This window comes from Numida meleagris, chromosome 13 (genome assembly GCF_002078875.1).
Source record: "Numida meleagris isolate 19003 breed g44 Domestic line chromosome 13, NumMel1.0, whole genome shotgun sequence".
Classification (NCBI taxonomy): Eukaryota; Metazoa; Chordata; class Aves; order Galliformes; family Numididae; genus Numida; species Numida meleagris.
This window is the reverse complement of record NC_034421.1, coordinates 7774312-7789141: the sequence shown is the minus strand read 5'-3', so window position 1 is coordinate 7789141 and position 14830 is coordinate 7774312. Positions and strand designations below refer to the sequence as shown.

The 14830-nt window shown below is 38.9% G+C and overlaps 1 protein-coding gene and 1 long non-coding RNA gene across 2 annotated transcripts in view; one reads left to right on the top strand and one right to left on the bottom strand.

Annotated features, from left to right (window-relative positions):
• C13H16orf45 (chromosome 13 C16orf45 homolog) overlaps window positions 1-14830 on the bottom strand; it is a 49121-nt gene that overhangs the window by 15723 nt on the left and 18568 nt on the right. The window contains exon 2 of the mRNA XM_021411141.1: window positions 7379-7502. Coding sequence (XP_021266816.1) covers window positions 7379-7502 — 124 coding nt within the window. The remainder of the gene's footprint in view (window positions 1-7378; window positions 7503-14830) is intronic.
• On the top strand, window positions 2482-5215 carry LOC110405656. The gene is made up of 3 exons (XR_002443036.1): window positions 2482-2770; window positions 2852-2903; window positions 4434-5215. It is a non-coding gene; the product is annotated as an uncharacterized LOC110405656 (long non-coding RNA).

Below are 14830 nucleotides of genomic sequence, written 5' to 3'. Positions count from 1 at the left end.
ACAAACAAAACACAACAACAATAAAATTAAAAAAAAAAAAACAAACCACAAGGGTTAATTAGTACTCTGGCCAGCTAGTGAAACTATGGGGCTACTATTAGAAGTTTATTACCAGGGCAATGTCAAGTTACAGCAAACACATCTACATAAAAGGTAATTGTTCCTGACATTACAAGTAAGCCAATATGATAGTATAAAATGGTCCAAAAACCAGAATGGATCTGTAGAGAATTTGGATGATGCAGCTGTTATGAGCATTCTGGAGAAGAGGGAGTCAGCTAATAGTGCGTACTGAGACCGTACAAAGACCAGTTTTAATTCTAAGTCAACATGGAGGTACTTCTGTCTTTTTCAGTGTTAGTTTAGCACTGTAATAACAGTACAGCCATTAAGCAAACATTGGATGCATTATATTTGTAACGTTTTTACAGATAAAACAAGGTTTATGAGGTAAGAAAAACTATTTTCAATAATTGCCTAAAGCAACCTAACAGGGCTTACCATTAAATATCCTATATGCCCTATATTAAAAAATTGCCATTTGGTATTGTCTGCATGGCAGAAATAACCACTCCCAAGATAGCTATCACAGGTAGAAGCAACTTGCACAGCTTTAGTTCAAGGTCATGCAGTATAGTTGGCTTCAAGTTCTGCTCTCCATCTGGGAGGCCAGCAGTATCAAGCACTGGCAGATTTCCCAAGGAGCATATTTCATGATGACAGTGACTGCTATTTTATATGAACTCAGTGCCTTTTCTATTAATAGCCATAGGCAGTAACTATGGATGATAAAATCTCACCTACGCTATTAATATTTACTGAGTGAGAATATACTAATATGTTTTAAAATACAAGAATTCTGCACTATAAATGATTCTGAGCTTCAGTTTTCATCTGTTCCTGTACCAGTGGTCTGAAGTTTTGCTGCCTAAATGGAGCTAACACATGTATTATCCATTTTTACAATCGTCATTCAGCATGTAAATTTCCATGCTCTGCAGTGATATGAATCTTAGACTGCTTCTAAAGCCACACACAAGCATCCATAGCAGTAACACATTAAATGTGCAATGAGGAGGATGCTGCATGAGCAGCTCTCTTGGCTTCTGGGTCTGTTATCTCACCAGGAAAGAATGAAAAGGAAGTGGGACATAAGAATTTGAAAGGGAGAGCATGCATGTTCTAAAGTGGCATGTTTACTCTCCTTAGCAGCAAAGACAGACTGGCAATTTACATTTTGACCCAAAACTGATCTTACAGAGAACGTTTTAGGGAATGAGCTGAGAGAAGCTTGAGATGAGAATGAGAGGGAATGCCAGCTAGCTATAAACTGATGCTCTTACATACATATTGTCTGCTTCCTATCAATGCAGGCTGAGTCTTCAGCTCTTCTGGAAATAAACCTGGAAGAGCTAGAGATAGCAGATGATGGCTTTAAACTGTGTTTTCATTTCCTGGTCTGGCTGGAGGGGGTCCAGCATAATTTAAAGAAATTTCATAGTCTCAGCGGAGTAGATTTTGTGCATAGATATTTGTCTGAGCTAAAACGTGATTGTATAATGTAAATAGGGGCATTAACTAATTGAGGAAATCTTAATTTTATAATCTGAAAATGTGCTTCAAATAAACCTCACATAGTTCTCCATAGCAAGTGAGTACTCATCTGGAAATAACGTGGGAAGAGCACAGCTGTCTTCAGCTGCCCTCCTTCTTCAAGGAGGCAACAATAGCAGGGACCAAAGCAAAGGACAGGCCTACAAGGGCTGATATCTGACTTGCAGTTTGCTCCAAGGTCTGAGAAACACCGTGACCTGTTAAGTAATAGTTTCAGCTGATTCTGCTTCCTGTATTTCTTTCTGTGACTAAAAACATGAATAATCAGAAAGTTGCCCTTTTTTGGTACACACCTCCACCATCTTAGAGAAAAAAACAGGTATTCCTCTTCAACAGAAAATTATTGGTTGGCACTACAAACCAGTACATACTGCTCCAGGGAGCTGTGGCCCATACATGACTTGTGAGCCCAGTACAGGGATAAAGACAAACTGCAACACCATCCTAAGGATATCTTCTGAATTTTAAGACAATTTTGATGGGTAGAAGTCTATACTCGAATTGTCCACTGGTGGAGGATGATGTAATTTCTGAAAGCTGTCAGCAGTGGTCATAGTCATCAGACATGGTCACAGGAAAAACACAATGCTTTGAGAGACTTAGCTGGCAGCCCACAGCCCTTGGCGACATACAGCCTGGGACACAATGAAGGAAGCACAGGGAGCTTGTAAGGAAGGAAAAAAAAAATCTGAAAACCACTGGAAGAGAAAGGTGGGTATCAAAAGAAGGGTCTGTCCAATGGTACCACAGACTGGGCAGCCATTTTGTCTCACGTGGTTGAGTTCTCACAGACTGGGCAGCCATTTTGTNCTGGGCAGCCATTTTGTCTCACGTGGTTGAGTTCTCACAGACTGGGCAGCCATTTTGTATCACGTGCTTGAGCTCCCACAGACTGGGCGGCCATTTTGTGTCGTGTGGCTAAGCTCCCACCGACTGGGCAGCCATTTTGTATCACGTGGTTGAGCTGCCACACCGCTCATTTTGCCTCATACAAAGTGATTGTTTCACCCGCGAGAGCAAACAGGCAGTTGGCATTGCCTCCTGTGGTTCCACAGTGGAAAGGACTCCCTCTAAAATCGAAGAATAAAGTGTGTTCCTTATTAAGGGGATTATTGCTGCCCCTCCCCTTTAACCAGAACCATGAACCTGCAGACAGGTGAGGCCTCTTATCCAGTGACTGAGCTCAGTATCATGAGAGTGACTGCTTGTGACTGGGCATCCAAACCTCTTTTAAAAGGTGGAAACCTTCTTCCTGAGGAATCTTTCTGTCGTTGACCCGGAGCAAAGCTGTAAGTAATTTTAACATCCTGCAGAGCACAAAGTGAGTTGCTTATTCAGTGTGACTGTTGTAAAGAGATGAAACTAAAGAGAGGGGAGCTCATTAACTAAAAGAACAAGTTTTGATGTTTTAAGTCCATACATATCACAGAAATGTATGTGAAATTTGTTCAAATATAATGGGCTTTTTCTTCACTTTAATTTTGAAAACTGAAAATTCAAGTGTTGAATTTCTGATATGTGTGATAGACGTAGGCTGAAAGATAAGAGGGTAAACAGAGTCTGCTTGGATTTATATAAGAAAAAGTCACGTACATAGTGTTGTATGGTCTTTGAACAGTGCTCAGTACCGCCTTTTAAGCTTGATACTATTAAATCAATTTTTTTCTAAGCTTAATTCCACTGCCTGATTCTTTTCCTCAGATATGAGAGGTCTTGCTTTGAGTTAATAACGATGATTAAGTATCTGGCTTTTATTTCTTCACCATCCTACTCTTTCTTTCACCCTACAGAGTGACTCTTCTAAAGCTGTTAGTGATGATGAACCGCTCTGTAAAGATTTTATTTAGATACTGAAGTGTTACCAACTGTGAGCACCATAATGTATGTTTCTGTAGTGACAGAGGAACGACATATTTCATTTATCCCTTTTGTTGTCCTACAGACTTAATTAGTCATTGGTGTTATTTTGTTTAGCACAGGAAAGGTAATGTGGACCTCCTTATATTAACGCCAACTAAAATAAGGCCTCAGTGCCTTAACTTTCAATGTGTGCAAAGTTGTCTGTGTGTCTTGCTGAAGACTCTCTCATTGGAGTTCATGTTCTATGAAGAGACAAAGAGCTGAGAAAACTTGAGAGATGTAGTATGCAGATAACAGCTGAAGAACTGCCTGAAAGAATACTGCATTAATGATGATCTTGCATATCAGCTGATTCACGTGTAGCAGAGTGAGAAAATGTAAACTGACTTCTGGCCCTCTGAGCATCCAGGCCTTGCTAGACCTGTTTGTTTTGTATTTGTATTGACTGCCATGCTAACCTTCAACAGTTCTCTGTTACGTGCCCTTTACTTTATGGCTACTGCATTTGTTTAGGCAAGATATTGACATAACAGTTGAAACTTAACAAATATTGTTGCAGAGCTGTTTCAAAAAATCAATGATAGTGAGTTTTATTATTATTCCATCTCAGTCTGCTTCGTACATCTTCTTCAAGGAAAGCAAAGATTTCAATTAGTAGTTAGAACAAGTTCTTTCCAGGGATTAAACCTCCATAGTTCTAACAGGGGAAGAGTTTGCACTGATTTTCATCAAAAACAGGTTTGGTTTGGAGTGTTCTGTTTCTTATTTTTGAGTGCAAACACTTGTAAAATACAGTGTCCATGCTGTGAAGAGCTGTGGTAGTTGCTGGTTTAAGTAAAGCTGAGAGCACCATTAGTGCTGATGACACATTCAGAACATAAGCTCTCTAGCTTACTTCTTTTTCGTCTTCTTTTTTTTATTTTGAAGTATATCTACAATATACTTTTTTTTTTTTCTAGCTTTAGGATCTGGCTACGTGTGAATACAAAAACTAAGAAATTCAGTGAGAAGAATAAACCATTTTTTTTTTTCAAAAGGACATGTAATCTGTGACTGGATGTGTAACTGATATGGAATTAATTAGTTCATCATTTTGTTCATACTTTTGCAAGAACTGAAATCCACCCAATTTAAATCAAGAGAATTTCTGTTCTGTGTCTCATGCTGTTAGTGAGCAACATTTTCTCCATTACTGTTTGTATGTTTTATGCTTTTGTTATAATAGAATGAAAGCAAGTGTAAGAACTAAAGTGATCTTGTTCTCGTTAGAGCTGATCTTCAGCTCCCTGGTGTGAGCATAGGTGTAGCACTACTAGTTGGCAGGCATACTGTCAAAATCGAGTCAGCAGTTCTATGCAGGTTTTACAGGTCATTCATAGGGAAATCTAATCCTGTCAGGAGAAATTGATTCCTAAAATTACTTAAAATCATAACCTATGCACAGGCTTCTAGTCTTGGAACACTAGGAATCCACTTGTGCGGGAAATAAATGAAAGAAATATATATGGCTACGTACAAAGTCTTCTACAGTATGTCTATGAGTTAGTTTACGTAACTTGTCTAGGTAACTTTGTACCTAAACAGGTACAAAACTTGGACCACTGAGATAAGTGAGTTGTGATGTTTGTCCCAGCAGGAGGTTAATAGCATGTTGTTAAAAGAGAAATAAAACTGACTCACAGTGAGTGAAAGCTATTTAGAATGAAAGGCAGTAAAGAACATCTGCTGTTATACTACTTGAGTATTACTTGCAACATCCTTTTCATTTGTCTTTATTGTCCAGAATAAAAAGTAAAAAATATTTTTTTTAAATGAGACAAAGTCAAATAGATTTTTTTTGGACTCCCAAAGTCTATTTAAAAAAAAAGCATATGCTAATTTTCGAGGCCTTTGTGTGAAAGAGGCTGTCTTTTGTTTCCCGTGAAGTGTAGCCAGTATGAAGAACTTGCTTGTTGTAAATTAGCTTAGGAAGATGGGAAGCCCACATAGAGCTTTAAAAATCACAATCAGTGCAGTTGCAAGTGGAGTGCCAGTGCAGAAAGTGATGCTATCTCACTGTTCCACTCAGTGGTGTTAACAAACTGAATTTTACTGCCTCAAGGATTAATGCGCAGAGTAATGATAGTGTGCCTCAGAGAAGGGAGGAATCTGGTTAGAAACCTGGGAGAATATCCCTGGAAAAGTGGTCTTGTAGAAGGAAGGGTCTGGTTGCTGCTGAAGGCAGGGCAGCAGCTACCGACTTGGCTTTCCATCGCTTAGAAAAGACAAAGTACTAGAATCATCTCTGACAGTTGCTGCCTCTGTCGCCTGCCTGCTTGGTTAACACCTAGGGACAGCCTTAGCAGAGACTCTGATACAGGCACTCGGAAAAGCTTTCCTCATCCAGTGGACAGCTGGGGAGTGCTCTTAGGCAGCTCTAGGCATAGCGTGTTTGGATATATCTAAGACAGAAAGAGCACGGTGCTCAGAATGAATGTCAGTTATATTCCCTTTTCAATAACCAAGCTCCTCTGTGTTCAGTTCATTACTCAAATACCTACCAGGCAATACAGAGTGGTGAGTGTGATGAGTGTGAGCACAGGGGAAATGAAAAGAGACTGGATACAAGAGCAAGGGAAGAACATGCAAAAGTATGACAAGCAGGTGTCTGCCATGGCTTTCATTCATTGGGACAGATTCTCTTTGTCCCAGTGCTTTGTTTGATATAGAAAATGTCATGAGTATTACAGGGTTCAATGATGTGGATTGTTCTAGATTAAATTTATGTACAAGCCAATAATCGAGTACTTATTTGAGTACCAGGAGCAGGTGTGACAAATTGTTCTTGTTTACGTTATTTATACCACTACAGCACTATTAAAGGACAGTATAACTGTTACCAGTCTTTAGTGTCAAAGATCTCTAAGCACTGATGTATATATGGTCTGGGTTGGGATCTTCTGTAATAACAGTCAAGACAGATATCTAAACTGCTTGATGGTAAGGTTTCCAACTTCTGACTGTACCAGTAAGTCAAGACACTGAAATTAACCTCCAGCAATTACGGTTAAAGTACCAGTTTTATATTTGTATTTCACAGGAAGAGACAAGTAAGTTTTTCTCAGGTTACAGAAGCTTTGTTAATGCCAAGGCACCTTGCTTAGCGGGTTTTAGACTTACTGAGGTTCCTTGCCTGTCAGCTAAGGCATTCATTTCTAATCTTAGGTACTCAAAGACAGACGGAACTTGAAAATAATATACTTCCTATTAATTAGTTCTTATGTTCTAAATTCAGTGATTTAAGAACACAAACCCTCATCAGAAATGGATTAATATTAACATTCATTTGGGCTCCTATGCCTGACCCTTTTGGCAGTTTTGAAAATCTCTCATGGAATATTATTATTTAATTTGATCTATGAAAATGTATTTCGTGTTTATAACTTCATAGCTTTCATTTAACAAATGTCAAATCTTAGCTGCTGTTAGTTCAGAACACAGCATGCTCTCTTGTGTCATGAACTAAGACCCCTAATGAAGTGAGGAATAAAGCCTGAGTCAGTTTAGGCTGTAGGAGCTCCAAATCCCCTACCTGTTGATATTTCCTTCAGACAAATATTCTTTCCACAAAGGACTGAAGTCAGGTATAAAAACATGCTCTGTAGACATGTACTTTGCTAAAGTTTCCTTTTGTAAGTAATACATCCCTTTTTTATTGTCTGCAAATCATGGTGAATAAAAAAGGCAATATCCTTTGCAACTACAAAAATCATTTCCCAGTGGCATTTTGCAAGCATTCACCTAGCTGGGATGCTCTTTATCTTTCTTCCTTTTAAAATGTCAAGCAGATAGAAGTCTTCTAAGTAGTATTCTTTCCTATTTTGATTAATTTTGCATAGTGTTTCCCAGAGGAATTGATACTTACATAAACCTGAGTTCTGATTCTCTTCTGACTAAGACTTCCCGAAGTCTCTGGATCTTTGCCATCTCTAGCTCTATTTCCTCAGGCATCATTGTTGTTTCAGCCATTGAAATGATGTCAAGTTGATCTGCATGTGAAAGAAGAGAGAAAATAAATGAAGCTGGTCAAACTATCTTAACAGGGCTTTTTAGGAATGCCAATTTAACCACAGAGCTATCTCTCTATGGAGTAATTAATGCAACTAGTGGAGAATCTTCTAGCTGGGTGCTACATTTGCTGGTTTCTCTAGTGTTTTGCTTGTTACTTTCAGCGTAACCATTTTGAAGAATCCCTAAGCCAAATGACCTTTATTTCTAATCAGAGTCTATCATAACCCTAGGGAATCCTAACCCAGTGTGTTAACTGCAGCTCCGGTTCCTTAGTTGGTATCACTACAAACTTTGAAAGAATAGCCTTAGCTACAAAGCTCATTCAAAGCAATTACGTGCAAGTATGAAGAGTCCTGTCTTGGCCCAAGTGCAGGCCATGTAAGCTGATGAGTGTTTCCCATCTTCAAATCTTGAAACAATTTATGCCATTCCATTATCTCAGCATGATCAACAGCCCAGCCCAGAGAATAGCTACAGATGTGACTGGAAATGATGTAGGGCCTATTCCTTCAAGGAGGTGTGTTCCTACTGAGAGCACTGATTAATTTCAAACAAGACTTGAGAGACTAACACAGAGTGCCTGCGTATTTTTGCAGACATACCCCTGAAAGGAGGCCTGTTTCAGCCCTATGAAAAAGGGGAAAAAAAAAAAGAAAAAGGAGAGGTCAAAATGATTATGCAGAATACAGGTGCCAGAAAGTATCTGGAATAAAAAAAAACCTGTTCAACTAATTATGTGATGAACTCCAAAGACCCTCATGACAGACTAAGCTAAGAAGAATTTCCAACAGAAATGTGGAGTAGAAATAAAGCTACAAAATCTCACCCCAAAAAATTATCAAAAAATACATCTCTCTGCATCAGATTATTTCACAAAGACCTATTCTCCCAGTATGGAAACAAATTAAAGGAATTCTAGAAGATAAAAAAAATAAATACTTTTGGCTCTATTTTTTTTTTCGAGTGGGGTTTTTTTTTTTTCTTTCTTGAGGGGCAAGGAGGCTTTTTTGGCTTTTTTGTTGTCATTGTTCTTTTTTTTTTTTTTAAGTTACCCTGTTAGTATTGCCTGCTATTCTTGTGTTCAGTTCAAAGTGAAGGAACTGGATTAAAAATATATTAGAAATCACTGATTTTTTTTTTTAAGAGAACAGAATACTGAGTGGGAAGAAAAATAACAGTCTCTCTCGTACAAGAACAGCCATTTGACAGTAGTTGTTCTTAAAAAAAAAAAAATCAGGTTGCAAAACTGGTTGGTAGAGTAAGGCTATTTACTGCCTCTAGAAGAAGGATTTTCTTATCAGAAATCATTGTGTTTGTTGGGGTATATTTACTTGAGGCATAGCCTGGATGGTTTAAGAAGTTCTGTTACAGCTCTGTCATGGACAAAGTAAAGTCACACACTGTAAAGCTCCGCAGTGTTCTGAAGTTCCACCTACCTAACAGGTGGTCAGAACTGCAATACAATACTCAACAGATGTTCCATGTTCTTTTGACTGCTGTTCGATAAAACATTGATCCTCTAAGAATAGTTTTGCCTCTTGTTGCCTTTCAGGGCTGTGGAGTTATTTTAACTGTTTGTAGCAAAATTAGCTTTGATGCAAATTTATTTCCCAAAAATATATTGAGCAGGAGATAAGGAGATAAGAAGCTACCATTAATTAAAGCCAATAATACTACTAATCAGAAAGCTAAGCCATAGATATAATACACACATACACATTTTAAAATTAATTCTCAACAGCTCAGAAAACAGCGCGGGGAGAAGCAGCTATCTTATTTCCACTCTGCAACTGTAGTTCTAAGTGCCCCAGTATTACCCTTTGGGCCAGATCACACTGTGATTTCAGAAGTTCAGGAGGGGAATCATGAAAAAACCTTATGCCATATGTGCTTAGAGTCAGTGCTAGAATTATTGTGACAAGCACTAGTCTAGTCTGACCCCTTGCAGAACAGTCACAGATTCTCCTTCACATCCTACTCAATGTGTGTTTGAACCAGAGAGTATTCTTGAAAGGTATCCAAAATTATGTAGTGATTTCAGAAGAATCCAAAATATAAGCAAGGCACCACAAGGTTTAGAAGTAGAGGTAAATAAATATAGAAACTGTAAGATCACAACCTGTCTGCGAACTTAGGGATGCAGCTAGAACAGCACAGAGACATAAAGAGTATTCCAGTTTATCTCCACAGCAGTACATGTCCTGTGAGCATGCTGTAAATAAATTAATTCTCATATAGATTTCAGACTGGAAGGAAGAAGACGATGAGTTGAATTAAAGCAACTTTGAGGCAAAAAAAAAACCAACAAACAAACAGGGCAGTTGAAACAGAAGGAAATGTGGAGGTGAGGATACACAGAATGGGGATATTGTGGTGCTGGAAGAGATTTTTTTAAGAGCCAGTTCTAGAGGGATACACATGGTCTTCCAAGAAGGAACTGAAGGATATAGCCCATACTTTATGCTTGTTCATCTGTACGCTGTTAAGGAACTATGTGATCTTGCATCAAATCCTCAGCTTTCCTAAACTTCCCTTTCTAAAAGTTAAAGACTAAATGAGCTCCTTTGACAGCTGCCCATTTACTTTACATGAGTCCATAGGTCTCATAAACTCAATAGGACTGTGGCAGGACATGCACTTTGGCTCTCTCTGAAGAATATGCATTTTTAAGACAGGCTTTGAGGGGAAAATACACAATTGGAACACAGCATTTCCTGGAATTTTTGAAACAGTAGAGCACAAGTGTGAAGACGCTATCGAAATACAAGCCTCTGAAGAGGACACAGGTCAGGATTCCCACCACACACCTTCACTATTTTGATTCTCAAAAATCACCAACCTGTTTGTGCCTGAATTTCTCTCCTAGTATTGTGGATAACTGGCCTATCCAGAAGGATAATTATTGTTCATAAAATATTTTGTGCTCTTGCAATGAAACCTCTTGGAAAATAATATGTTAGCGTTATTAAAGCTTCAAGTAAAGCTCTAGCTCTGCCCCAGTGATGAACGACACCTTTAGCATTCTGAGACACGATTCCCTACGGCTTCACACACAAGTCTCTTACCTTTTCATAACAGAAGGGAGGAACATTTCATTTTATTTAACGCAGACATGCCTTAGTCAATTACTTTTTTTTTTAAGCATATATTGTTATTACAGAAATCAAAGCTCAGCCTGGTAATGAGCCAGAATTCATAAAGCAAAAGAGAAAGCAACACAGATCAGTCACAGCTAGTGACAGGATTGAATTATTCCATGCTGTACAATCCCCGGGATAATTTCCAGTGACAAAGAAACAAGTAAAATATTATTACTCTGTGCACAAAAAGATATTAACATGAAAATAATTACTTTGTAGAAATAAAATTATTGAGTTATTACTTATAATGAGATTGAGTGAAGAGGTAAAACAGAAGCTATGTATGCATATGTTAGCTTCAATTTACATGTAGACTGGCATAGTTAAAATGGTTATTAACTTAATGATCACACTGCATCCTCAGTGTGCCAACAACAAGTGTAACATTAGCCACCTGTGATGAAAAGCAACAAAAAAAGTGGAATACCTATTAAGTTGGTAAGTACAAAGAAAACTTTAAAAGAAGCTTGAAGCAACAGAAGGGGAAATGGGAGAATGCGCTGTACCAAGTAATAGTTTTAGAACAATTGGTAAGAAATGCTGTACAGAAAAAGTAATTATCAGCAAGAATCCTGCTGCTGTCACTTGATGCAAGCATACTGTAGTCCACTGAGAAGTTCATTGTATTCTACAACCATTAGCTGGTTTAATTCTATTAATTCTAATTTAGAGGGGTTATTATCATCATCTCTGTTTTTTTTTTTTTTTTAAAAAAAAAGCAACAAAAAAAAAACCAAAAACTGAGGCATGGAGAAAGTGAGTATATTAATAACACCAATACCACCAATAACACCAAACCTGTGCCTCAGGAACCCTAATCTATATCATTGTTATTCTACAACAGCAATTAGACTTCTGTTCTGTGAACACCTATAGCAGCACGCAGCCATTCTGCGCTCCAGAGGCAGTAGGAGTGATGAGTTGCTTATGAATACACAGCGAGTCTGTAGCAGAGTTAATGCAAGGTCTGGATCACAGTGTCTCTTCAGAACATTGTTCATCCTTTTTCATACTTGTGAGTTTGTTGTGGTTGGAAACTGTAAATCGCTGAGCCTTGAATAATCACTTCAGTTATTAAATAACAGAGGAGCCGTTCCAGCAAAGGTAATGGTCATTATCCAACTACCCTGTCACTTTTTAAATATTTGACAGGGATGAACTATCTTAAATGAGACACTGTGTTTTGTCAGCCCACCACTTCTGAGGGCTCTTGAAAGGATTGCCGTGCAAACCGGTTGTATGGCTTCTCTAATGTGGACAACACTGAGCAACAAACAGCTGCTCAGCCCACCCAGCTACAGAGCTTCAGCAGAAAATGATTTTAAGTCATTGCTGATCTGGATTGGATTCAGACTGAGCAATTTCAGGCCTATTTCTGCTCCTGTTAGTTATCCAGTAGTAAAATAATCCTTGTTAAAGTATTGTTAATGACTAAATTTTGCTCAATATTTGAGTCAGCACCGGTCTCTCTCAAGAATTGAAAGAAATTCTCAAACTAATCAATTTTCACTGAAGTATATTAAATGTTAATAGAACAAGTGCACTCCCAATGCTGTTTTGGGTTTAAAAATCAAGATTTTCAAGACCCCTATTAGTTGATGAGCCAAAGCAGAAGTAAGCCAGAGGCACAGGCTAGAAAAAGATGAAAAGAGAACCAGACTGTGCAACTTAAAAAAAAAAAAAAAAAGCACTTTCTAGAAACCGAAATAGTTGCATAATGCAGAAAAATAAACTGGTATCATACAAAATATTCCAGATTAAAAAAAAAAGTTAATGTGAAGAGAACCAGATGACTCATGTAGTTTATCACTAGCTTGTCACCTGGAGGCATGACTGAGTAGTCCCATTGTCAGGCCTTCTACTACACCATTTACTGTTGTCTCAAATGTATTCAGAGGCTCAGATACCATGGTGGTTTTGTTTTTTTTCTTTTTGATTTAACTAATGTGGAGCAGCATGCAATAGCAAATAACTAACCTGTGCAGAAAAATCTTACAGCTGATTACTCATTCCTAATCTAGCCTGCTGCTGCATTCTATTACTGCGAATCCTAACAATGATTACATTTGGCATGTCAGTGGAATGGTATTTTTGAATGTTTTATGCTGGAATTACCATATAAATACAGCTAATAGCTAAACACAATACAAACAGCTGCAATGTATTTGTTCCTGGTTTCCATAACAGGCAGGCAATATCGTGCATTTTAAAATGGGGAGACTCAAGGAAGCGGAAGGTGGCACGGGACAGTACCAGCATGCAAGCAACCTGCCTGGCATGGCCCTGAGTGTATTGGGGCTGGTTTGGACATGGTGCAGGTGTCTGACCTTGAGATACATGAGTGGAGGCTCCCTGTCCTTTCTCCCTCCTTTTGCTTGACATTAGATTTCAAGACCTGGACTTGACATCCCACTTGACCTACGATCTGCCTTGTCACTAGGGATTTTCCTGGAGAGTGCGGCTGACTCTGGTTATCGTCCCCAGATCTGTTCTGCCCCCGCTTGCTCAGATACCATTGGAGTGCACCCTTAGCAATGAGGATGCTGTCCCTACCTGTGCCTTGTGACTCTCAGCACAGGGCTTGCCTACACTCTGGGAGCTGTCAGCTTTTGTTGTACCCAGTGCCAATCCTCCACCTACACTTATCAGTGGAAGTGCTCCTCATTACTGCAGCAAGCCTTGGACAAAGTCTCCCTTCATCAGGGTTTCTGTGTTTTTTGTGATGATTTCTAGAAAAAAAATCCAAAGGAATTGGAGATGACAGACTTCAATTCTTCTTCCAGCAGGAAGCTGAAAATGTTTGCTTTCTCATTGTGGTTGTTATGTTTTTTTTTTTATTGCTTTTATTATTTCTTTATGGTCTGAGCAATGCAGTTCTTCATTTCAGAATCAGTGGCATGTAAGAGCCATGAAATGCACTTTCAGCTGACAGACCGAGCACACATCCTCAATGGGCAGCTAGATGTTCTTTGCTCTTGCAAGTAACAGTGGTCAGAAACTTTCTGACAAAACTGAGTCTGCTATGGAAGGCTGGTGAAGTGGAATTCTGAGTATTTTGGGGATTTATCCTGGATTCAGTGTATTTACTATACAGCCAAAGGGAGTGCAAAGAGCCTGCTTTCCTATCAGTGTCTGGGGATCTAGAGTAGCCTTGCAGTTCTGGAGCTGTTGAATTCTCTGCACGGCCAGAAAGCACTGGAAACAGAAGTTTCGACTGCAGTGCAGCTCCCAAGTGCACAGGAGGTAATCTCGGAGTCCTGAAATACTGCCTTAAACCAGGCATCAAAGCTTCCAGTGTCTCAGCCAGAGAGCAAGGCAACTAGAAATCCCAAGGGTGTTTTTTCACATACTCCATGTCTCAGGGCAGACTTCTGGGCTGGTTGATTGGCCTTGCTGCTTGGCTTCATAAGAGGCAGCTGTGAAATCTGGCAGCCCTTGGGAACCCCTTTGGCAGGAAAGCAGCAGGGATGTGCACTGAAAGCTGATTAAATGCCAGGATCTCAGGGAATATCACAGTCACCAAGTATCCCTGTTCCTGAAAAATCAGTAGGAGAAAAAGAAAAAGGAGATGGGTGATTTTCCTCTTCATGGGGAATAATGATTGTGTCTGTGTTTCAACTAAACCTGAAATACTGAGTGCAGGCCAACTCAGCTGTCTACTGTGCTGATTCAAGATCACCCATATTCTGAAATAAACCACTAGACCAGAGCAGTCCCTTCAAATCTGTAGTCCATTCAGGAAGTCCACAATAAAGAGAGAAGAAATTCATATCTGTGGAAAGATTCTGCTACAACCTATAGAGAAGCATGACACCTCTCTGAGATGATGCAAATGAATTATCACACATTTAAACTTGCTGTTTGTAGGAGGAAAGAAAATTTGCTTTCATAGTAATGCTTACAATCAGTGTGAAAAGCACAGTTGCAGTATTAGCTGCAGTGAACATACTTTTATTTTGCAAGTGGAGAGAATAAAAAATACTTTTTATTGTCCCTTGAGATTATAGCTGCTTTTGCACAGATTGCTTATGGAAATAGGTTTTGGGTTGTGCTTTTTGGGGTTGTGGTTTTTTTTTTGTAATTAAAGGAAAATCTTGTGGTTGTAGGACACAATAGCAGTATTTGTAAAGACTAGAAAGGGCACAAGAAGCCTAAAAAGATGTATT